The 23,757-nt window shown below is 34.2% G+C and overlaps 2 protein-coding genes across 2 annotated transcripts in view; both read right to left on the bottom strand.

Moving 5' to 3' along the window:
• Nucleotides 1–2,813, bottom strand: part of ANKEF1 (ankyrin repeat and EF-hand domain containing 1) — a 58,732-nt gene extending 55,919 nt beyond the window's left edge. Inside the window, exon 1 of the mRNA XM_051975922.1 lies at nucleotides 2,567–2,813. The gene's annotated coding sequence lies outside the window, so the exon portion shown is untranslated. The remainder of the gene's footprint in view (nucleotides 1–2,566) is intronic.
• A 2,757-nt stretch (nucleotides 2,814–5,570) lies between these two features.
• LOC127546513 (short-chain dehydrogenase/reductase family 9C member 7-like) overlaps nucleotides 5,571–23,757 on the bottom strand; it is a 49,773-nt gene continuing 31,586 nt past the window's right edge. Inside the window, exon 4 of the mRNA XM_051973585.1 lies at nucleotides 5,571–5,903. Coding sequence (XP_051829545.1) covers nucleotides 5,571–5,903 — 333 coding nt within the window. The remainder of the gene's footprint in view (nucleotides 5,904–23,757) is intronic.

Genomic DNA, 23,757 nt, shown 5'->3' on the forward strand with positions numbered 1-23,757 from the left:
AACCTGAAGTCTTAGTCTTAAGGATGAAATCCGGATTTAAAACAAACCAAAAAGAAAGTGTGTAAGGGAGTGGGAGAAAGGTGGATAATGATCTTAAAGGAAGGGGATTTTGTAAAGGAGCAACGGAAAAGTGGTGTGTCACTTACCTCTGCAGCTCCGTCTAGCTCTAGAACAAAAAGCGCAGTGCTCTGGGGACAGCGGCCAGCAGGACTGCCTTACCCTCTCAGGTGGCTGTCCCTGTTCCCTCCCTCCCTGTTAATTCTACCAAACACCAGCTTTAGTCTTTGAAGCAGGGCTGAGCACCTCGTTGCTAAAGATGCTGCCGACGGCAGGACTGGAGGTCTGCAGTTGTGTGGGTAAGAAAATAAGTCTCTATTCTCAGAAGGCAGGTTTCTGCGAGCCAGGGAAAAAAGGGGGTCGGTTGGAGGGAGGGGGTGGGGATGGGAACGGGGGACAGCGGACAATTGTTCGCCTTGGCCACGCCTTTAGCTACCATAGCAACCAAACCTAGGGTGCGCGGCCACGGAGCCAGGCACGTCCAACCTCAAAGGCATGCAACCAACCACTCACTCGCCTAAGACGCCCCTCCTCCGTGTGGAACGCGAACTCGGGGTGCGGGGTTGGGTTGCGCATGCGTATGGGGGACCACCCTGTCCCCGCCCACTCTAGGAATAAAGAGAAATGCGGGCTCGCGCGCCTGCTTTAGCTGGAGCGGGTTGACAGCCTTACAGGGCGGAGCGTATGGGTGTTCTCGAAGACTGTCGGGCCATTATTGCTTAATGATGTTGCCATTATCTCTCATCCCCATTTCCTACCTTCTGCTCCAAAGCTGCAAAGCTTTGCCTTTATCGACAGAAGGGTGGGGTAGTTTGAAGTCTGCTTCGGTTAATTTTGCATGGGTCTGTGAGCTGTCACTGAACCTGTTTTCTTCATCAGTTCATTGAGAGTGTGGATTAAACGCCTCTTAAGTGTCCTTCAAACTGTAGATTTATAATCCCATGGCCCCTTCACTCTGTGGTCTCGACTCCATAGTCCAGAGTCTCTCCCTTGGCAAGCCAGTGCCCTGCCGGGCCGATCTGCTCCGAGCCAAATCTGCAGGCTAAGCCACTCACTACCTGGGGGGAGGGAAATCGTGCTACTTGCTGTCGAGCACCCTCCTGCTATTACCCATTTTCAAGAGCACAATCTTGGAAGGAGCTTATCTGCTTGGGAGAAGATTGGGGTACTGCTTCTCTTCTGGAACTGGATCTGCATGGTATTTCATATCCTTTGTATACCTTCGTTTTGGAGGGTCTATAACCGCAAGTGTTTATTAAGTTACTCTTGTTTGCCAGGTGTGGTGCTAGACACAGAATATAAATACAAAGAATGACAGAATTCCTACCCAGTGAGTTCATATTATAATAAAACACAAGATTATTTGATACACAGATTCACCAACATAATTGGGAAGATAAGATGTATACACATACATACACAAAGTAATTTGGAAGATAGGACACTTAACAGTTGGGAGATCGGGAAAGGATATATCCAGTTCAGACTTATCTTAAAATTAAGTGAGGTGCATTCTAGAAATGGGAAAGATCAGTGCAAAGACAAGGTAGCTGGAGATGAAGTATTCTGAATAAGAATTATCCTGGAAATCAGTTTGGTTCTATCACATAATTCAGAAGGAGAAGTGATTAGCGACTGAAGTTGGGAAGATAGTTTGAAGCTAGGTTGTGTAGAATTTTAAAAACGGAGATATTTTATCCACTAAAGCTGGGTAGGGCATTCTCATGGTTAGATCTGTATTTAAGAAAAATTACTTTGACGTCAAAGTGTAGGAGTAGTAGGAGACTGAGGGGGAGGGGAGGTAGATTAAAAACCAACTTTTGGAGGGGGTGGAGTGATAAACACGGTCAGTGCCTAGTTGACATAAAAATAAAGCTGCTATTGTGAGTTATTTTAGAAAATAGTGGACAAATTGCTGGGCTTGAACTTCCAATTCTTTCTTCAAACATTATTAGCTATATAACCTGAAACAAGTCACTTTTAACTCCCTAAACCATAATGTTCTTGACAAGATCAGGAGGTATTTATAATAGTCTTCATCTCTGGGTTGTTGTAAAGACCAAATAACATAATTATATAAAATAATTTGCAAAATTCACAGTAGTATATAAATGTCAACTTTTTTGTGAAACTACTTTGTAGTCTTTGAAAGAGAATTGCTTAGCCTAATGAAATATTTATATTTGACTTTTTTCATAATTCTTTATCCTTAGGAATCTCCTCCTTAGGATGAAAAAATTCTCCTTTTATTTCCTATTATATTTTTCAGTGGCTAAAATAAATGACAGATGATTCGTTTTAATATTAAGTGTGAAAAACTTTCCCCAAAGAACAAAACATTCTTAATTGAAATATTGAAATTAAAAAGTAGTTTGGGATAAGGAGCTATTCCACAGTGAATGAGTTAACCAGAATTCAAATCCATCTTCAGACACTTAATTAGTAAGTTAACCCCTTAGTTTTTGCCCTCTATAAAAAGGAGATAATAGTAGTTCAAATATAGTCCCACCTTTAATCACAGATGAAGTTGTAGCAATCCTTCCAATAGTCCTTTGCTTGACCTGCTTGCTAGTAAAAGTGCCAGAAAGAGGTGGGTATATGGGAAAGATAGAATGCAATTTGGGGTCTGGGCCCCTTATTATGGCCTGCAAGTAAATTCTGTAGTTCTCTCAACAATCCATTTTTCCTGACCTTGAAATAAAACCTTAAAAACTTTATGAACTCAATCCTTGTCCAACAAGAACAAGTTCCCACCCACCCACCACCCACCACCCCCTTCCCTCACCAACTCAGTAACTGTGGAAACATTAAGTAGGCACATACTTAAGTCGGGATCTATGACCTAGGAGACTCTTAGGATCCAAATGAGAAGGCATTGTGACATGGTCTAATTACCACTTGCTTACCCATTTCTCCAGTTGTTTTGAAGGTCCACTGATTGGGAATGCACTCTATTGCTCAGTATTGCATAATAAGGAAGGATATTGCCTTCTGTATTGACTGGAAGACATATATATTCCCTTCTGCTAAAGCCCGCTTGTTCAATTACAACCTAGAAATGACTCCTGAGTGAGCACCAAGAGTTAGAGATGTTCTTAAACCAATTGGGAATCAAGAAATTACTTCCCTGGGCACCATCCAATTTGACATGAACCTGCTCCTGATCACTGAACCTGAGCTCTGACTCAAAAGGAATAAATCTATGTATCAATCAGGCCAGGCTTTGCAATTCTGCAGGAATCTCTGAAGAAGACAACAGAAGAGATTCATTTGGACCTTCATCTCTTCTAGTAGATACCTAGTATGACTTATCAGTTACTGAACCCAAAACCCAGAACCATCACCAGTCAGGACTGCTATTCCCTTGATTTAATAGTGTGTGTGTTGTGCGTGTGTATTGCAAGTAAACAATTCATTTTCCATCTCACTGCATGGAGATTCTATATCGAAAGCAGAAGACTGACTATGGAATTCTCTTGCAGAATAAACATAATAATAATAAAATAGCTAGCATTTATTTATATAGTGTCTACTATGTTAACCAGGCACTATGCTAAACGCTTCATGAATTTTATTTTGTAATCATCACAACAATCCTATTATTATCCCCATTTTATAGCTGAGGAAATTATCACAAACAAAAGATTTGCTCAGGATCACACAGTTTGTAAATGTCTGAGACTGGATTTGAATTCAGGTCTCACTGACTCCTGGCCCAGCACTCTATTTATGGTATCACCTAGCTTCTTTTGTGATTTCAATGCACATTGCTTCGCTAAAGATATTAGCTAAAGGAGAGTTATGAGGGAAATGTTCACATACAGAAATTTCTCACACTAAAGAAATAGTTTTGGGCAGAGGTTCCTCTAGGGGAGATTGGGCTCAGGGGATCTCTAGAAATGTCTATGGATAAATTTCAAGAGGTCCATGAACTTGGATGGAAAAAATAGAAATTGTATCTTCATATTCATTAATAATTAACTCAGATTCTTAACCTTTTCTATTTCTAGGATGCTTTTAACAGTGTAATGTTGAAACCTGTACATTCCCTCTCAGAATAATATTTTTAAGTGCATAAAATAAAATACCTAGGACTAGAAAGAAAACCAATTATATTAAAATATAGATTTCAAAATATTTTTAGAAAATAAGTTTGCAATATATTTTGCATAATTACATATATAAAACCCATATCAAATTGCTTACCAATATTAGGGAGAAAGGAAAGAAGAAAGGAGAAAGAGAACTTTGAATTGAAAATTTTTTAAAGTGAATGTTAATATTTAACATATATAGGACTGCTTGCCATCTGGGGGAGGGGGTAGAGAGAGGGAGAGGAAAATTTGGAACAGAAGTGAGTGCAAGGGATAATGTTGTAAAAAATTATCCTGGCATGGGTTCTGTCAATAAAAAGTTATTTAAAAATTTTTTTAAAAAATAAAGTGAATGTTAAACTGGACAACTAGGAAAAATAAAACATTAACACACACACACACACACACACACACACACACACACACACACAAAACCAAATTTACAGTCTGCAGGTTAAGAACTCTTGCTCTAAAAAATGAGTATTTCCAAATATTAGTAAATAAATGTCTTCACATTTATTCACAAGACTGTCAAAGAAGTCCAAAGTATAAAAAAAATTAAGAATTGCTGGTCTACACTATGGTCATAACAACACACCCAAACTAAACAAAAAACAAACCCCTAGTAAACTCATTTTAAAATGAACAAGTCAACAACCTCTTTCAGGCTCAGTTTCCTCATCTATTAATGGGGGGTGGACTAAAAGGAATTAGAAGGATCATATCACTGTTAAGAATCTAGAAAACTGTGCTGAATAATTCAATAGGAATGACAATGTTAAATTTTGTACTTAAGTTCAACAAAGCAACTTTAAAAGTTCTGGTTTGAACTGGGGGAGGGAACTGTAGAGTTAGGAGTTATATAGAAAATATCTAGGAATTTTAGTGGACTACCACTTCCTTATAAAGGCTCTGAAAGCTACTGCAATCTTTGGCCACTCTAAGAAAAGCATACCTTCCAGGAACATTTCAGATGATAATGCCCTACTATATTCTGTCCCATAAGTCCTATTCTAAGAATAATGTTTTAGGAGGGATATTGATAAGATAGACAAGGTTCAGAGAGGAACAACCGTTAAAATGGTAGAGGGGAGTAGTTCATATCATATATTGACTGAAGTTAATTGGCATATTTAACCTGCATTAAAAAGGATCAGATAATTATTTAGTATATTCAAAATTCATTTATTTTAATTGAAGATGTGGTCATATGTTCATGTTTTCCAAAGGTGTACAAAATTGATGTTTTGGCTGTAAATTATATTTTAATTTTAGTGGCTTTAATAATTTAATAATTTAAAACTATATTTTCAAGCATCCTGGTTCTTAAAATTCTATTCAATATGACTTTGGGGGATGTTTTTCTGTTTCTGATAAGTGAATCATAGACTTGCCATAGTATTTTTAAATTTTGTTATTTCAGGCTCCTTTGACGCAAAGAAATGAATCCATTAGAGATGCTGGTAAATAGTAATAAGCATAAACACGACATTTTTCCTTAAAAGTAGCAACCAAATATCTTGATTTTGGCTGTTGACTCATTAAAGCATCGATTATAGCATCAATAACTTCTTTTGAGTCAGGCTTTCCATTTTTTAATGTTTCATTCACTCTGTTAAAAAATAATTGTAGGTATTCTTTACTATAGCTTGCTTTAGTTTCTTCATCAAATGTATTCCAGTATTTTTCCACACTCTGTACTTTCAAAATGTTAGTGGCAGGACAATAGTTTCCTGGTTCAATAAGAGAAATCTGAAAGACAAAATTAGGACATTCATATTTTAAGAAATTAATAAAATACAAGCCCATCCATATTCTCCGCTCTATATATACATGAAGGGATTGAAGTTTTATGAGAATAAACAAAGATTTATTGCTCTTCTCTATACAATAGTTTCTACTTTATGATACCATATTTTCAGGCTTATTATTGGACAATTCTTAAAGGAAAGCTATACTAACACTATGATAATGGTTTTAAATACTTAATCTGGGAGCAGCTAGGTGATGCAGAGGATAGAACATCAGCCCTGAAGTCAAGAGGACCTGAGTTCAAATGTGACCTCAGACACTTAACACTGCCTAGGTGTGTGACCCTGGGCAAAATCACTTAACCCCAATTGCCTCAACAAAAAAATAAAAACAAAAATAAAAAATGAGAAAGTTTGGAAAGTTGCTCTAGAGCACTCTTATTACATTTTCAAATAACTGGTCTAAGGGCTGCCTTAAATGGAGAAGACCCCTCTCTGCCCTCAGCATCCCAATACCTAATTCACTCAAAAAATTTGAAATTCACACAAAATAAAATAATTATCAAGAAATTGATAAAGAGAATTTGTAGTTTCACTGTAAAATTGGCTTCTTCCAACTCAATAACTGCACAAAAGTCCTCCAGAATTGGAATATTTAGTATTGTTAAAAAAGAAATTATAAAATGTAATAATTTTGAAAGACATAAGATTTCTGATCTTAATAATCATCAGCCATGATTCCAGAGCATCACTGATAAAGTTCTAATAGAGAATGGACTAAATATATAGAGTTTGTTCAGTTATTTTTCAGTCACATCTGACTTGTGATTCTATTTGGGGTTTTCTTAGCAAAATCCTAGAGAGATTAGCCATTCCAGCTCATTTTTCAGGTAAGGAAACTGATGCAAACAGGACTAGTTGACTTGCCTAAAGTCTCACAGCTGGTAAATGTCTAAGGAGGTTGGATTTGAACTCAGGTCCTACTGATTCTAGGCCTAGAATTTTATCACTATATCTCCTAGCTGTCCAGATACACAGAATGAAACACGTTTTTTGACATGTTCAAAATGAATATTTTGTTTTGCTTGACATTCGTTAAAATGATCGTTTTCATTTTTTTCAGTGGAGAGGTGGTAACTTGAAGAAAAATACATATTTAATCATCTTTTTAAAAAAAAAAAATACACAAATTTTGAAAGTCAGCCTGAAGACCGTGGTCAATAGGAATAGGAAAGGGACATGACAGGCCAATACCACTGAAGACCACTAAGTTGGCAGATTCCCAAAATGAATAGAGAAGTATGTGAGACACTTATTGCCTCAAAATTCTAGATTCAGAGGCATAAAGAGGACACCTTCACGAAAACCAAATGTGATCACATAACTTCCAAAAAAAGAATTAATCCCAAAACAAATGCAACAGATACTTGACTGTCTCTAGATTTCTATAAGGATTGTACAAATACCTAGAAGATATAAAGCAAGTGCCAACAAAAAAGAACAAAATCTTGGAAGAGGTAAACTTTAATCAAATGAGTACATGAGATAGCAAGAATTAATAACAAAAGATGGAAAATATCAAGAACTATTGACACAAAATAGATTAGTAAGAGATAAATTAATAATTGTGGATAGAGCACCAGCCTTGAAGCCAGCAAGATAGGAGTTCAAATCTGGTCTCTTTGGCAATTATAATTTTTAAGAAAGCTTGGAGATTATATTTCAAGAAATCACAAGTAAAAACTGATCATATGTAGTAGAACCAAAAGGCAAAAATGAAGTTAAGCAGAATTAACTGATGACCTAATCTGATAACAAAACAAGTCCCACAAATGAATGGTATACCTCAAATCCAGAGCTCCCCATATCAAAAGAAAAAATACTGCAAGCATCCAGGAATAAGTCATTGAAGTATTAAGAAAACAGGATCATTTAAGATCTAGAATCATCTGATAATAATAAAAGAGATTTTGGAATATAGTATTCTAATAGGCAAAAGATTTCAATTTACAACCAAGAAAAGTTCACTTTGCAAAGTGTTGTGTATCATTCTACAGGGAAAAGAAATGGATATTTATTGAAATAGCATATTTTCAAAGATTTTTTGATTAAAATTTCAGTTATGTCAGAATTTTGAAATATACTTGTTGAAAAAAAATTTTTTAAAGAAATATATATAATTAGAATTAAGAGAAACCTAGGAAGAAATGAGAAATTACTTCAAAGAATCTTGGGTAATGTGAAATGAAGTAGAATGAAGGAATCAGAATGGATAGAACAATATTTACAAGAACAATAGTTTTTACCAAAAAAAAAAAAAACACTTTTAAAGATTTAAAAGCTACAATCAATAAAATGAGCAACTATGTCTCTTGAGGATCTAATAACAAAATATGGTTATGGACATCATTATATAGAGGTAATGGAATCAATATGAAGAGATACATTTTTGGAGAAGGTCACTATGTGGATCCATTTTGCTTAACATATACCTTTCAAGTTTTTTTTTTCTTCTCTGTTTTTAATTAGGGGCACAAACAGGATAGCAGAGATAAAGGAAAGTTAACAAAAATGATACCAAAAAGAAGAGTATTATTTGAACAAGTTTTAAATGCAGAGAAAAGGACAAAAATAAGTTTAAATAAAAAGCAGACAAGAAGCACAGAATTTATTGTAAATTAAAAAAAATAAAAACTTAACATGTATATGCCTTGTTTCATACTCAGTTTGCAAAATTTTGTGTTCTGTTGTATTTTAAAAATGTTCCTTTTGCATATTTAAGCCCAGAATAAAATAAGTTAGTTGCTTATTGTTCTTTGTTCTTGAAGAGGACCAAAATGACATCACTACATAAGAGTCAAGTTAGTTCTGACTGTGATTAATCAGACCAGAATGAGCTAAGAATGCAAATAGTGCCTATGAACATTTGAGAAGAGGATTAAACAAATTTAAAAAAAAAAACAAAAAACTTTTTTGTTCTCTTTGAAAAAGGGAAGTCTCAGAGTCTAGGTGATTGATGGGCAAGTATCTGGTGAACTGTCGTGAATTTTCATTAGACCTGTTTTCTTTGAGGCTAAAGAACTAGGAGGGATGGGTAGAAAGTTGCAAGGAGGCAAAATTAGGTCTGATATCAAGAAAAATATCTTAAGAATTTGAGTTCTCTAAAAATAGAATGGACTGCATTATGAGGTAGTGTGTTCCTCACAGAGGTCACCTTATCACTTTTTGGGGATGTTGTAGACAAAGCCAGTTGGCAACAGGGCAAGAGTATGATTTGTATGATTTGTACTTTGACATCACTTAATTCCCAACAATAAAATTTCTTGATTCTATATTGTATACTATTAACTTTTTAGTGAATGACATTATACTGATTGTGTTAAATCCTTGGATATGAGATCCATCATTACTCAGAAAAATTTTATCTTATCTACAAAGAGAAAAAGTGGATAAAGAACACTAACATATGACTTTCTGTCAAATTGTTCATTGAGTTCACAAACTTCTACATTAGAAAGAAACTGCAGAAGAACATAGCATTTGTCTAGAATTGAATGGGACAAAATTTCAGTGATTTTCATAGTTCTTTTAATGACCCCAAGCTCCTTTATGAAAGAAAGATGAATTTCATTAACACCAATATGACTACAAGTCATGGAGTACATGAGGGTACTATGAATTGAAAACTGAGATTAAAAAACAAAACACATTCAGGGGCAGCTAGCTGGTATAGTGGATAGAACACCAACTCTGAAGTCAGGAGGACCTGAGTTCAAAGCCAGATAGATACCTGACACTTTATTATCTGTGTGTTCCTAAACAAATCACTTAACCCCAATTACTGCCTCTTCTCCCCAAAAGACACATTCAAAGTAACCACAAGTTAAATAAAACATTTGAGCTCAACTTACCAATACAAACTCAGGACTTGTATGAATACAATCACAAAACACTCCACAGAAATAAAAGAAGCATAGAATAGAAATATCTTTAGTGATTCTGTTACTGTATCTGAAATAGTTCACAAATATTACTGCTATGCCAAACAAACAGCCACATGGATACTTTATAGAAGTAGACAAAATAACATTTATCTGGAAAAACAAAGTTTATAATCTCAGGATAAATAATGAAAAAAATTAGAACTGAACAAGTTATCAGATAAATGCTATAATATCAGAAAGTAATAATGATCAAAGATATTTGGTACTATTTTGAAAGAGAAGTTAATCAATGAAATAGAATAAGTCAACAAATACAGAAGCAATTGAATATGGTAACAGGGTTTTTTGTTTTTTTTTAATTCAAGAATTCCAACCACGGGGGTAAGGATTCTCTATTTGATAAAAACTGTGGGGAAAACAGAATAATATCCTGGCAGAAATTAGGTTTAAACAAGGAGTTTATATCATATATCACAATAAGCAACATATGAATACATGAAAAAATATAAAAGTTCATATAATACCTTTCACAAATATGACTAAGAAGAAAATTTTTAATTAAATGGAGGTTTCAAAATGAACATAGAAAATAAAATGGTTTTGCTTAGACAATATCTTTTACAAAAGCAAAATTAAAGCAAAATTAGAAAAGAAGTAGTTAGCTGGGAAAAATATCTTTATAGAGCAGTAAATTTCATAGTGCTTTCTTACAAAGATTTACTATTCAAGATATAGGGGGGTGGTGAAGCCAAGATGTTGGAGAGAACAGACGCATCTTCCTAAACTGTCCTTTCCCCCAATCTATTTTAACAATATTCAGCCTCAGAATTAGTGCTTAATTGTCTAAACTCATGAATATTGGGAGTACAACAAAACATAGTCTTGAAATTCTCTAGAAAAGGTCTGTTTTTCCTTGCGGACAAGGATAGAATGGGGTTAGGCCAGGCACAGACTTCAGGTAAGCAAGTGAGCCATGGGAAACAGCTCACACTGAATAGACCAGAGAGGAGGAGCAGGTTGTGGTCTCTGCTGGCAGAAAATCTGCAGGGAGAACTCTATACAGTGTGAGCTACTTTGCCCTGGCAGCAAGCCAGTAGATTAGCAGAAAAGCTACAAATACAAGGGATGAAGACTATAACTCTGAAAGGCTGGAGTTTCCAAGGTCCTGGCCACATGCACCCAACAGCTGGAGTGACACAGCATGATCCAAACACAGCCACAGTAGTTGGTCCCAGTCCAGACCTAGTACCTGCCTTTCAGGTCCTGATTACAGGTCCCAGTTCAACCAGTGAGTGCTGTCCCATTGCCCCTTCACTGCCACTTCCTGTAGTCTGTAGAGGCAGTGTGGAAATACCCTGCTGCCCCCAATAAACAGACCGTGGGTTTTTTTTTTTTTTCAAAATGAGCAAAAAACAAAATGCACTCTAAAAATTAATAGCTTCTATATGGAAAGAGAGCAGACTTCAAACCCTGAGGAGACTAAAAACAGGTTGTCTCTAGATCCAAAGGTGGATATGATCTGGTCCCCATCACACAAGGCTCTCACAGAAGAAATTTAGATCTTAAAAGAGCGCTAGAGGAAAAATGAGGAAAGGAAAACTTTGCAAGAGGGTCAGAATAAGTCATTTAAAAGTAGAGTGGATAAAGAAATCAACTCCCTGAAAAAAGAGAATTTGCAAATTGGAAAAGGTAAACAACTCCCAGAAAAACAAAATTTGTGAATTGGAAAAGGTAAACAATTTCAAGGAAAACAATTTGTCAATTGGAAAAACAAAATAATTCTTTTAAAAAAATTGGTGAAATGGAATAAATTCCATAGAACAAAACAACTCATTTAAAAACTCAGATGGACAAATACAAAAAGAAATAAAAATAAATAAATAAATGAAGAAAATAATTCATTAAAAATCAGATTTGAACAAATGGAAATGAATGACTCAAGGAGACACCAAGAATCAGTCAAGCAAACCAAAAAATGAAAAAATAGAAAAAAAAATGTTAAATACCTATTTGGAAAAACAACAGACCTGGAAAATAGATCTAGGAGAAAAGGCAAAATAGTCACTGAAAGAATTCATTGATCACTTACTGAAAGAGATCCCAAAATCAAAACTGCAAGAAATATGGCTGCTAAATTCCAGAGCTATCAGACCAAGAAAACAATACTCCAGGAAAAAAAAAAATTCAAATAGACGCCACAATAAGGATCACTTAGGACCTAGCAGCATCCACATTGAAGGATTGAAGGGCCTGGAATTTGATATTCTGAAAGGCAAAAGAACTTGATAGATAGCCAAGAATAATTTATCCAGCTAAACTAAGCATTTTTCTCCAAGGAAGAAGATGGACATTCAATGAAATAGGTGAATTTTATTTATTCCTGATGAAAAAACCAAAGCTAAACAAAAATTGACTTCCAAATATAGGACTTAAGAGAAGCATAAAAAGGTAAAAAGAACTCTTGAGAACTGTATTTCTGTTATGGGTATACATAAAGAGTACATGTATAATTTGGTTTTACTGTTATATAATATAAAAAAGGAACTAGAGGTGGAAAGGAAATCGTACCAGAAAAGGGGAAAGCGGAGGTAAAAAGAGGGAAACTACATCTCACGAAGAGGCAAAGGAAACCTATTATATCTGAGGGAGTAAAGGGAAGGGGAATGAGCATAGTGTGAATCTTAATTCTCAACAGATTTGGCTCAAAGACAAAATATTAAATATATTTGGTTTACATAAAAACTTCTCCCACTTCATTGAAAAGTGGGAGGGGAAAAACTAAAAGGGAAGGGTTAGAGTAAATAAAAAGGAATACAGAAACTGTAAAAAAAAAAAAAAAAAAAAAAAAAAAAGAAAAGGGGAGGGACTTCAAGGGGGAGGGAGGGATTCTAAAGAGGGAGGCAAGTGGTGCTCATAAGTCTAATACTGGGTAGAGGGGCAAGGGGGAAAGAAAAGAGAAACACATAATTTGGGAATAATAAGATGGTAGGAAATACAGAATTAGTAGTTTTAACCATAAATGTGAATGGGGTAAACTCCACCATAAAGTGGAGGTAGATAGCAGACTGGATTAAAAGCCAGAATCCTACAATATGTTGTTTATAGGAAACACACTTGAAGCAGGGGTGATATAGACAGAATAAAGGTAAAAGGCTGGAACAAAAGAATCTACTATGCTTCAGGTGAAGCCAAAAAAGTAGGGGTAGCCATCCTGATCTCAGATCAGGCAAAAGCAAAAATTGATCTAATAAGATCAAGGAAGATAAGGGAGGGCACTATATCTTGCTAAAGGGTAGCATAGATAATGAAGCAATATAATTACTGAACATATATGCACCAAGTGGTTTAGCACCTAAATTCCTAAAGGAGAAGTTAAGAGAGCTGCAAGAAGAAATAGACAGCAAAACTATAATAGTGGGAGATCTCAAACTTGCACTCTCAGAACTAGATAAATCAAACCACAAAATAAAAAGAAAGAAGTTAAAGAGGTAAATAGAACACTAGAAAAGTTAGGTATGATAGATCTTTGGAGAAAACTAAATGGAAACAGGAGTACACTTTCTACTCAGGAATTCATGGAACCTATACAAAAACTGACTATATATTAGGACAGAAAGACTTCAACTTCAAATGCAGAAAGGCCAGAAGTAAATGCATCCTTCTCAGATCACGATGAAATAAAAATTACATTCAATAAAAAGCCAGGGGAAAATAGACCAAAAAGTAACTGGAAATGAAATTGTCTCATCCTAAAGAATGATTGGGTAAAACAGACAGTCATAGACACAATAATTTCACCCAAGAGAATAACAATATGAAACATCATACCAAAATATGTGGGATGCAGTCAAGGCGGTAATACGGGGGAATTTTATCTCTCTAGAGGTTTATTTGCATAAAATAAAGAGAAAATCAATGAATTAGGCTTACAACTAAAAAAGCTAGAAAAAGAGCAAATTAAAAACCCCCAATCAAACACTAAACTTTAAATTCTAAAAATAAGAGGAGAGATCAATAAAATTGAAAGTAAAAAAAAAAACTATTAATAAAACTAAGAGTAAGTTTTATGAAAATCAACAAAACAGATAAACCCTTGGTAAATTTGATTAGAAAAAGGAAAGAGAAAAATCAAATTGTTAGAATGAAAAGGGAGAAATTCCCATTAATGAAGAGGAAATCAGAGCAATAATTAGTTACTTTGCCCAACTTTATCCCAATAAATTTGATAACTTAAATGAAATTGATGAATACCTTCAAAAATATAGGTTACCCAGATTAACAGAGGAAGAAATAAATTGGTTAAATAATCTCATTTTAGAAAAAGAAATAGAACAAGCTATTAACTCCCTTTAAAAAATCCCCAGGACCAGATGGATTTATATGCGAATTCTACCAAACATTTAAAGAACAATTAACTCCAATGCTATATAAAATATTTGAAAAAATAGTGAATGAAGAAGTCCTACCAAATTCCTAGATTATGCATAGATCATGAACCCATTTTGACATGGGTTTTATGACACAGACATAGTACTGATACCTAAACAAGGTAGGATGAAAATAGAGATAGAAAATTATAGACCAATCTTCCTAATGAACATCGATGCAAAAATCTTAAATAAAATCTTAGCAAAAAGATTATAGAAAAGCATCTCCAGAATAATACACCATGACCAAGTAGGATTTATACCAAGAATGCAGGGCTGGTTCAATATTAGGGAAACTATGAGCATAATTGACTTTATCAATAACCAAATTTAAAAAACCACATGATCATCTCAATAGATGCAGAAAAAGCATTTGATAAAATCCAACACCCATTCCTATTAAAAATACTAGAGAGTAGGAATAAATGGATTTTTCCTTAAAATAGTCAATAGCATTTAAGATCATTAATAAGTATCACATGTAATGGTGATAAACTGGAATCATTCCCAGTAAAATCAGGAGTGAAACAAGCTTGCCCCCTTTTACCTTTACTATTTGATATTGTATTAGAAATGCTAGCTTCTGCAATAAGAGATGAAAAAGAAATTAAAGGAATTACAGTAGGTAATGAAGAAACCAAATTATTACTCGTTGCAGATAATATGATGGTATACTTAGAGAACCCCAGGAATTCTACTAAAAAGCTATTAGAAATAATGCACAACTTTAGCGAAGTTGCAGGATACAAAATAAATCCACGTAAATCCTCAGCATTTTTATACATCACTAACAAAATCCAACAGCAAGAGATACAAAGAGAAATTGCATTTAAAATAACTGTCGATAGTATAAAACATTTGGGAATCTATCTGCCAAGGGAAAGTCAGGAACTATATGAGCAAAACTATAACACACTTTCCACACAATTAAAGTCAGATCTAAACAATTGGAAAAATATTAAGTGCTCCTGAATAGGTCAAGTGAATATAATAAAAAAAAAAATACTACTTAAACTAATCTATTTATTTAGTGCTATACCAATCAGACTCCCAAAAAACTATTTTGATGACCTAGAAAAAATAACAAAGTTCATATAGAAAAAGAAAAGGTCAAGAATTTCAAGGGAATTAATGAAAAAAAAAATCAAATGAAGGTGGCCTAGCTGTACCAGATCGAAAATTATATTATAAAGCAGCAGTTACTAAAATCATCTGGTATTGGCTAAGAAATAGACTAGTTGATCAATGGAATAGGTTAGGTTCAAAGGTCAAAACAGCCAATAACTTTAACAATCTAGTGTTTGACAAACCCAAAGACCCCAGTTTTGGGGATAAGAATGCAGTATTTGACAAAAATTGCTGGGAAAATTGGAAATTAGTATGGCAGAAACTAGGCATTGACCCACACTTAACATCATACACCAAGATAAGATCAAAATGGACTCATGACCTAAGTGTAAGGAATGGGATTATAAATAAATTAGAAGAACATAGGATAGTTTACCTCTCAGACCTGTGGAAGAGGAAGGGATTTATGACCAAAGAAGAACTAGAGATCATTATTGATTACAAAATAGAAAATTTCAATTAAGTTAAAAACCTTTGTACAAATAAAACTAATGTGGACAGGATTAGAAGGGAAGCAATAAACTGGGAAAACATTTTTACAGCTAAAAGTTCTGATAAAGGCCTCATCTCCAAAATATATAGAGAATTGGCTCTATAAGAAATTAAGCCATTCTCCAATGGATAAATGGTCAAAGAATATGAACAGACAATTTTTGGATGAAAAAATTGAAACTATTTCTAGTCATAAGAAAATGTATTCCAAATCACTGTTGATCAGAGAAATGCAAATTAAGACAACTCTGAGATACCACTACACTCCTGTGAGATTGGCTAAGATGACAGGAAAAGATAATGATGAATGTTGGAAGGGATGTTGGAAAACTGGGACATTGATGCATTGTTGTTGGAGTTATGAACAAATCCAACCATTCTGGAGAGCAATTTGGAACTATACTAAAAAAGTTATCAAACTGTGCATACTCTTTGATTCAGCAGTGTTTCTATTGGGCTTATATCCCAAAGAAATACTAAAAAAGGGAAGGGACCTGTATGTGCAAAAATGTTCGTAGCAGCCCTTTTCAGAGTGGCTAGAAACTGGAAATTGAAGGGATGCCCCCTAATTAAAGAATGGCTGAATAAATTGTGGTATATGAATGTTATGGAATATTATTGTTCTATAAGACATGACCAGCAGGATGAATACAGAGAGGCTTGGAGAGACATACATGAACTGATGCTAAGTGAAATGAGCAGAACCAGGAGATCATTATACACTTCAACAACAATACTATATGATGATCAGTTCTGATGGACGTAGCTCTCTTCAACAATGAGAGGATCAGTTCCAATTGATCTGTAATGAACAGTTTCAATTGATCTGTAATGAACAGAACCAGCTACACCCAGAGAAAGAACACTGGGAAATGAGTGTGGACTACAACATAATATTTCCACTCTTTCTGTTACTGTTTGTTTGCATTTGTTTTTTTCTTCTGAGGTTATTTTTACCTTCTCTGATTTTTCCTGTGCAACAAGATAACTGTATAAATATGTATTGTATTTAACATATACTTTAACATATTTAACATGTATGGGACTACCTGCCATGTAGGGGAAGGGGTGGGAGGAAGGAGGGGAAAAGTTGAAACAGAAGTTTTTGCAAGGGTCAATGTCGAAAAATTACCCATAGCTATGTTTTGTATATAAAAAGCTATAATAAAAAATAAAATTAAAAAAAAGTTTTCAAATTAAGGATTATAAGCAATCAACAATTATATGAAAGAATGTCCCAAATATCTATATCTATCTATCTATCTATACATATATGTGTGTGTGTGTATACATATGCATTATAAATCTAAATTAAAATAGCTGTGAATTCCCATGTCATATGTATAAGAAATAAAAAGACAACAAAAGATGAAAAAGGTAATTCTTAGAGTTTTTAGAAAGACAACCACTTTGATATTAGCGCTATTGATAAAATAAGTAATTAAACCAATGGTTTTCTAGAAAATTTTAATACTCTACCCAGAAGATCATTAAACTGTATACAACTTTTGACACAGTGTGATTCCTCTGGATATATAACCCAAAAATGTCAAAGGCCCAATGGAAATACCCATATAATAGAATTACTTATAGCAGCATATTTTTCTTATAAGAAACAAAGTAGGTAGGTGTCCATCAATTAAAAATGGAGGCTTTGGAATATTAATAGAATATTAATGAATGAAAAATATTAATAATTTAGGAAATTAGAAAATCCATATGTTTTTGGTATATGCAAAATTAATGTAACTAGAAAAATTTACATGATGACCATAAATAAAATTAAAAGCTACAGACCTAAAATAAATTCAGTAGCCAATGACTTCAAAATACTGATGATACAGCATGCTCTAAACAAGAAGAATGAAACATAAATTTTCTGACCTGGCCAATGGATTCTGCTTGATTATACTTATATATTATATGTTATATGATAGAGCTTCTGTTTGGAGTGTGAGAGGCAGGTGAGTTATTGGGTAGTGATAATACATTATAGGCAGTTAGATACTTATTAATTGAATTAATAGAGATGCAAAAAAGAGGGGAAAGAACTCAAAATACTTTAAAATATGGACAAAAAAGCAAAGAGAAGTGCAGCGTGAAAGAAAAATAGAATTTTGTTACTGCTTTGTTAAATTTAATATATACAATTTTAAAGTAAACTGTATATGTTATTTCATATGCAACTGTTCTCATTTGTGCTTATCATATCACCAATTGTGCCTTCTCAAGCCTTCACCTTAGATTATTTTCACTATCCACACAGCTTTCAATTATTCACACATGAGCAGCTGAATAAAGATGGAAAAAACCCAACCATTTTGAGTTCACTGAAGTTATGATTCCCTATCTAAAAGAACCCTCACTGCTGCTAGGCAACAATTCTATACTCCTTTTATGATCTCACTATCCCTACTCTATGTGGGAGCTCTTTCCAGTCTTCTCTTTATACTCTGCCATGGCTCCTCTCTCCCTTCCCTCTCAACTGAGAAGCTTGCCATTCACTAAATTCTCCCCTTTTCTTCCTTCTTCCTCATCCCATATCACTCTGATACTTTCTATTCCTGTCTCCTCCTTCAGCCCATTGCACACAAAGAAGTGGCCTTATCAATATGAATCCCTCTACCTACACAGGCAATCCCATCCCATTCCATCTCTTCCACAAGATTATCTTCTCTGTCATCTCTACTCTGATTTATCTTCAATCTATTCCTGTCTATGGGTTCTCTACTGTCTATATGCATATTCATAATTCTTCCATTCTAAAAAACCCTCATTTTTTTCTTTCCATCCCCTTTATTGTCTTATTCTGCTGTTTGTGTCTAAATTCCCTGAGAGGGTTGTCTCACCTTTACTTTTTTTCCTCTTACTTTCTTCTTGGTGTCTTACAATCTGGTTTCCATGCTCAACATTCCACCAAAACTACTCTCATCAAATTTACTTATTTATACTTAATTCTTAACAAATCCAATAGTCTTTATTCAATTCTTATTCTCCTTAACCTCTCTGAAATCTTTGTCACTGTTGGTCATCCTCTGCTTTTCTGCTACTTTCTTCTCTAGATTTTCAGGACTGTGCTCTCTACTATGAGACCATTCTTGTTGCAAGAGAACTCAGCAGCCCCCAGTGAAAAAAGACTGGCAAATGAAAGTCAGCTTACCAAAGTCAGAGCTGGATCTGGAATGGCCACAAAGATGAAAAATACAATGAAGTTAGAACAGGCTTCACAATTAAAACTAATCAAGTCCATAAATGACAGGCTTGTGACAAGTATCGGAACTATCATCATTGTCTGTGTTCCCACCATGATGAACTCTGATAAAGGCAAAGAAGAAAATTTTATGAAGACCTAGAGACTCTCCTCAATGTGCCAAAGAAGGGCAAGTTTGGAAATCTGCATGACTTCAATGCCAGAATAAGCACAGACGCACAGACTAACAGACATGGCAAAATCCATGGGAGGGACAAGAGTCAGAAACAAGAATAGCAATAGTCACTTACTATTGAAGATTTATGTGACCCATGATCTCAACACTGTCTTCCATTTAGCTAAAGTCAATAAAACGTCATAAATGTATCCTCATAGCAAACATTGGCATTTAATAAACTATTTCATTATCAAAAGAGACAGGCGGAATGTGAGAGCTACAAACATGATATGTGGTACAGAGTTCTGGACCAATCATACATTTATCCTTTCCAGGCTAAATATTTGCATTCAACAAAAGAAGCAGCCTCAAGGCAAGACAACTACTAGAAGTTCTCAGGAGTTTCTCAGGGTGCACAAAGTTTGTTGCTGACTTGGAGGGGAAAGCTGGATCAACATATATTGCAGAAAAGGACGGGGTAGTTTTCAGAGATTTAGTGCATTTACTCATCTGAGAACACTCACAAACATTAATCTTGGTTTGATGAAAAACAAAGGAAAAATTTAGAATGCTAAATGAAAAATGTGAATTACACTAGCAGGATTACTAGTAGGATACTTCATTTATCTTTAAGAAGGCAGAGTTCAACTCCTTCAAAAGCAAAGTTCAAGAGAAATTTAAGAAAGATGAAGCATTCTTGGATTAATAAGGCAGACAAAATTTGGCTTTAAGTTGATAGTAACAATACAAAGCATTTTCATGATGTTCTGAAAACTATTTATAGATCAAAAAGTTATGGTACATCTCAACTACTTAGTGCCATATTGATTAGTGCTAAAGGCATGGTCCTGGAGAGCTGGGGTGAACACTTTCATAGGGCTCTCAATAGCACATCATCAACCAAAGCTGAAGTCACTGACTATACCTCAGATTGCTAAGTCAAATCCTCTCTAGTCAAACTTTCAACTCAAAAACAGATTTTTTTTTATTCATGGCAAAGTGCTAATTCAATTTCACCTGAATTTACAAAGCAGAGGGTCATCTGCTCATAAAAATAATTATCTAAAATTTTCAAGGTTATAAGGCAAGACAAGGTTATTTCCCAGGAGTTCAAGGATACTTACATTATCCACCTATAAAAAAAAAGAAAATAGTTTGTCCTGTGATAATCACAGGGTGAGAGAGAGAGAAAAGGGGGAAGGCTTTTCAGTCATTTCTGGCAAAATTCTTGCCAGTATTCTCAATAGGTTGATGCTTCATTTGATATATGGTCATCTACCTGAGAACCAGTGTGGCTTTAGAAAAAGCAGGAGTGTTTGATATGGTGTTTATTGCAGAACAAAGTTATGTACTTTGTTAAACCTTTGATACTGTCAGTTGTAAGGGTTTATGGGAAATTATGACAAAATTTGATTGTTCAAAGAAATTCATCAGTGTTATAAGACAGTTCCATGATGGCATACTTTCATAGGTTCTGAATAATGAATGATGCTTTCAAGTTTTCCCAGTCACCAATGGAGTGAAGGTAGGGCTGTATGCTTGCTTCCATGCTTTTAAACATAATGTTTTCAGTGATTTTGTCTAATGCCTCTAAGAAGAATGAAAATGGCATCAGACTTGATACTGTATTGGTTGTAAATTATTTAACTTGAAAAGGCTACAAACCAGAACTAAAATAAAAGGAAAGTTGATTCACAATTTTTGTTTGCAAATGATAATGCATTCAATGCAGCTTCTGATACTGAGATGCAACTTAGTATAGAAGGATTCTCTGTTGATTGTGCAAATTTTGGTCTAACAATTAACACAAAGAAAATAGATTCTTCATCAGTCAGCACCAAACCATCCTTAGGTGAAATTATCAGTTACAGCAAATGGAGAATTTTTTAATGCTGTAGGCAAGTTCACTCACCGTGGCAGTATACTTTCCAGGGATGTACAGACATCCCTGATGACTAGGTTGACACACTTGTTGCCAGTTCTGCTTCAGAGTTTAGGAGGCGTTGAAGGAAAATGTGGGAGAGAAGAGGTATTAGACTGCTTACCAAACTGAAGGTCTACAGAGCCATTGTGTTGACCTCATCATTATAGACTTGTAAAACTTGGTCAATGCCATACCAGGAAACTGAATTGCTTCCACTTGAATTTTCATAGGAACATTCTGAATATCAACTGAAAAGAACTGAATTGCCAACCATTCAAACTCTAAGGCAAAGAGTGCAACTCCAATGTGCAGGCCACGTTGTTTGAATGTCAAATGCATGATTGCCTAAAAGACTATATTATAAAGAACTCACAGAAGGCAGGAGTTCATATGGTGGTCAGAAGATGTGATAAAGACACTCAGAAACCCACTAGCTTAACTTCCATAGAAGCAGTGAAAGAATATTCTTCAGCCAGTTTGAACATGTAAGTTCTTCCAATGACTTTCTACAATTAATGTATTTCATCAGTTGAGACCTCTTCTCATCTTGTTAAGGTATCAGAGCATCTCTCCAGCAACTTTAAATGAGGTAGAATGGAATGACTTATTTGACTAAACTCCATCTTTACAACTTAAAATGTAAGCTATTATTGCTTCTAATATACTATAATCATTTATTTGTATTTAGCGATTTTTGCAAGTTTCTTATTCTGTTCAATGGCTTTTCTGGTGCTATTATTATAAATCTTGGCTCTTTGTTGTATGTTTATCATTCATAATAGCTATCTTCCTTTTAAAAGGAAGATTAAAAAATCACCTATTCAACAAACTCAAGTATAAATTTTCAGGAGATGAAATGATCATTTAATGAAATACAGTACTTTCAAGTATACTTGATGTAAATACTGAGCTGAATAGAAAATATGACTTTCAAATACAAGAATTAAGAAAAACTTAAAAAATAAATATGAAAGAGAAACCATAAGGTATTCAATAAGTTTAAAATATTTACATTCCTATGTAGGAATGAATTTTATCATTTTTAGAACAGTTATAAGGAGACAGAGAACATAGATGTAAGTTGACTATGATGGGATGATTTCAAAATAATATAAGGAATAACAATGAGGAATGCACTGGGAGAAGAAGAAACAGGATGAATGGGAGAAATTATCTCATTTAAAAGAAACCCTAAAAGAAGAGATTTTTAAATGGCAGGAAAATGGGAGCAGAAAATATTTGAACTTTGCTCTCATCAGAATTAGCTCAAAGAGGAAATAACATGCCCTCAGTTGGATATAGAAAATCTATCTTAACCTTTAAGGAAGGGTGGGGGGAAAGGACTATGTGAAGAGAGGATTGATAGAAATGAAAATATATTGAAAGAGGTGGTGGTCAGAAGTAAAACATACTTTTGAGGAGGGAGAAGAATAAAAGAGAAAAGATGGAGAGAAATAAATTGTTGGTAATCATAATTTTGAAGGGGGAGAGAAAAGAAGCATATAGCGGAATAGATTAAAAACCAGAATCCTACAATATGTTGTTTACAAGAAACAGAAGCAGAGAGAACAGCAGAGAGTAAAAGGAAAAGATTGAAGCAGAATATATAATGTTTCATCTAAAGCAAAACACACATACATATACACAGACACACACATACACAGAACAAGCACAGCAATCATGATCTCAGACAAAGTAAAAGCAAAAAAAAAAAAAATATTTAATGAGAGAAAGGAGAAAATTATATCTTGGAAAAAGGTATTATAGACAATGAAATAATTGCAACACTAAACATATACACCAAACAGTATATATTCATATTTCTAAAGAAATGAGTTATAGGAGGAAATAGTGATTTTATACTAGTGGGGGACCTCAACTTTCCCCTTTTCAGTACTAGATAAATATAACTGCAAAATAAACATGAAAGTTGAGGTGAATAAAATCTCAAAAAAGTTGGATATGTTAAATGTTTGGTTAAAGTAAATGAGGATAAAAAGGAATAACAACACCTACACAAAAACTGACTATGTGTTATAGCATTAATACCTTACAGTCAAATTCAGAAAGGCAGAAATATTAAATGCATCCTTTTCAGATGATGATGCAAATATATATATGTATATATATATACATATATATGTACATAGAAATATATATATTTACATATTAAAGAGTCATGGAAAGATAGATTAAAAATTAATTAGAAACTAAATAATCTAATACTAAAGAATGAGTAGATGAAAAAAATCATAGAAACAATAATTTCATCAATAATTAGACAACATGCCAAAATTTATGATATGCAGCCAAAACAATACTTAGAGGAAAATTTATATCTCTTAATTCCTATATCAGCAAAATACAGAGGATCAATGTATTATGCATGCAACTAAAAAGTAGAAAAAGAATTAGAAATTCCCCTTTATGACCCCATTTAGATTTTTCTTGGCAAGGCTACTAGAGTGGTTTGTCATTTTCTTTTGTGGTCATTTTATAGGCAAAGAGGGTTAAGTGACTTGCACAGTTTCACAAAGATAATAAGTGCCCGAAACTAAATTTGAATTCATGA

The sequence above is a fragment of the Antechinus flavipes genome, chromosome 2 (assembly GCF_016432865.1).
Source record: "Antechinus flavipes isolate AdamAnt ecotype Samford, QLD, Australia chromosome 2, AdamAnt_v2, whole genome shotgun sequence".
Lineage (NCBI taxonomy): Eukaryota > Metazoa > Chordata > Mammalia > Dasyuromorphia > Dasyuridae > Antechinus > Antechinus flavipes.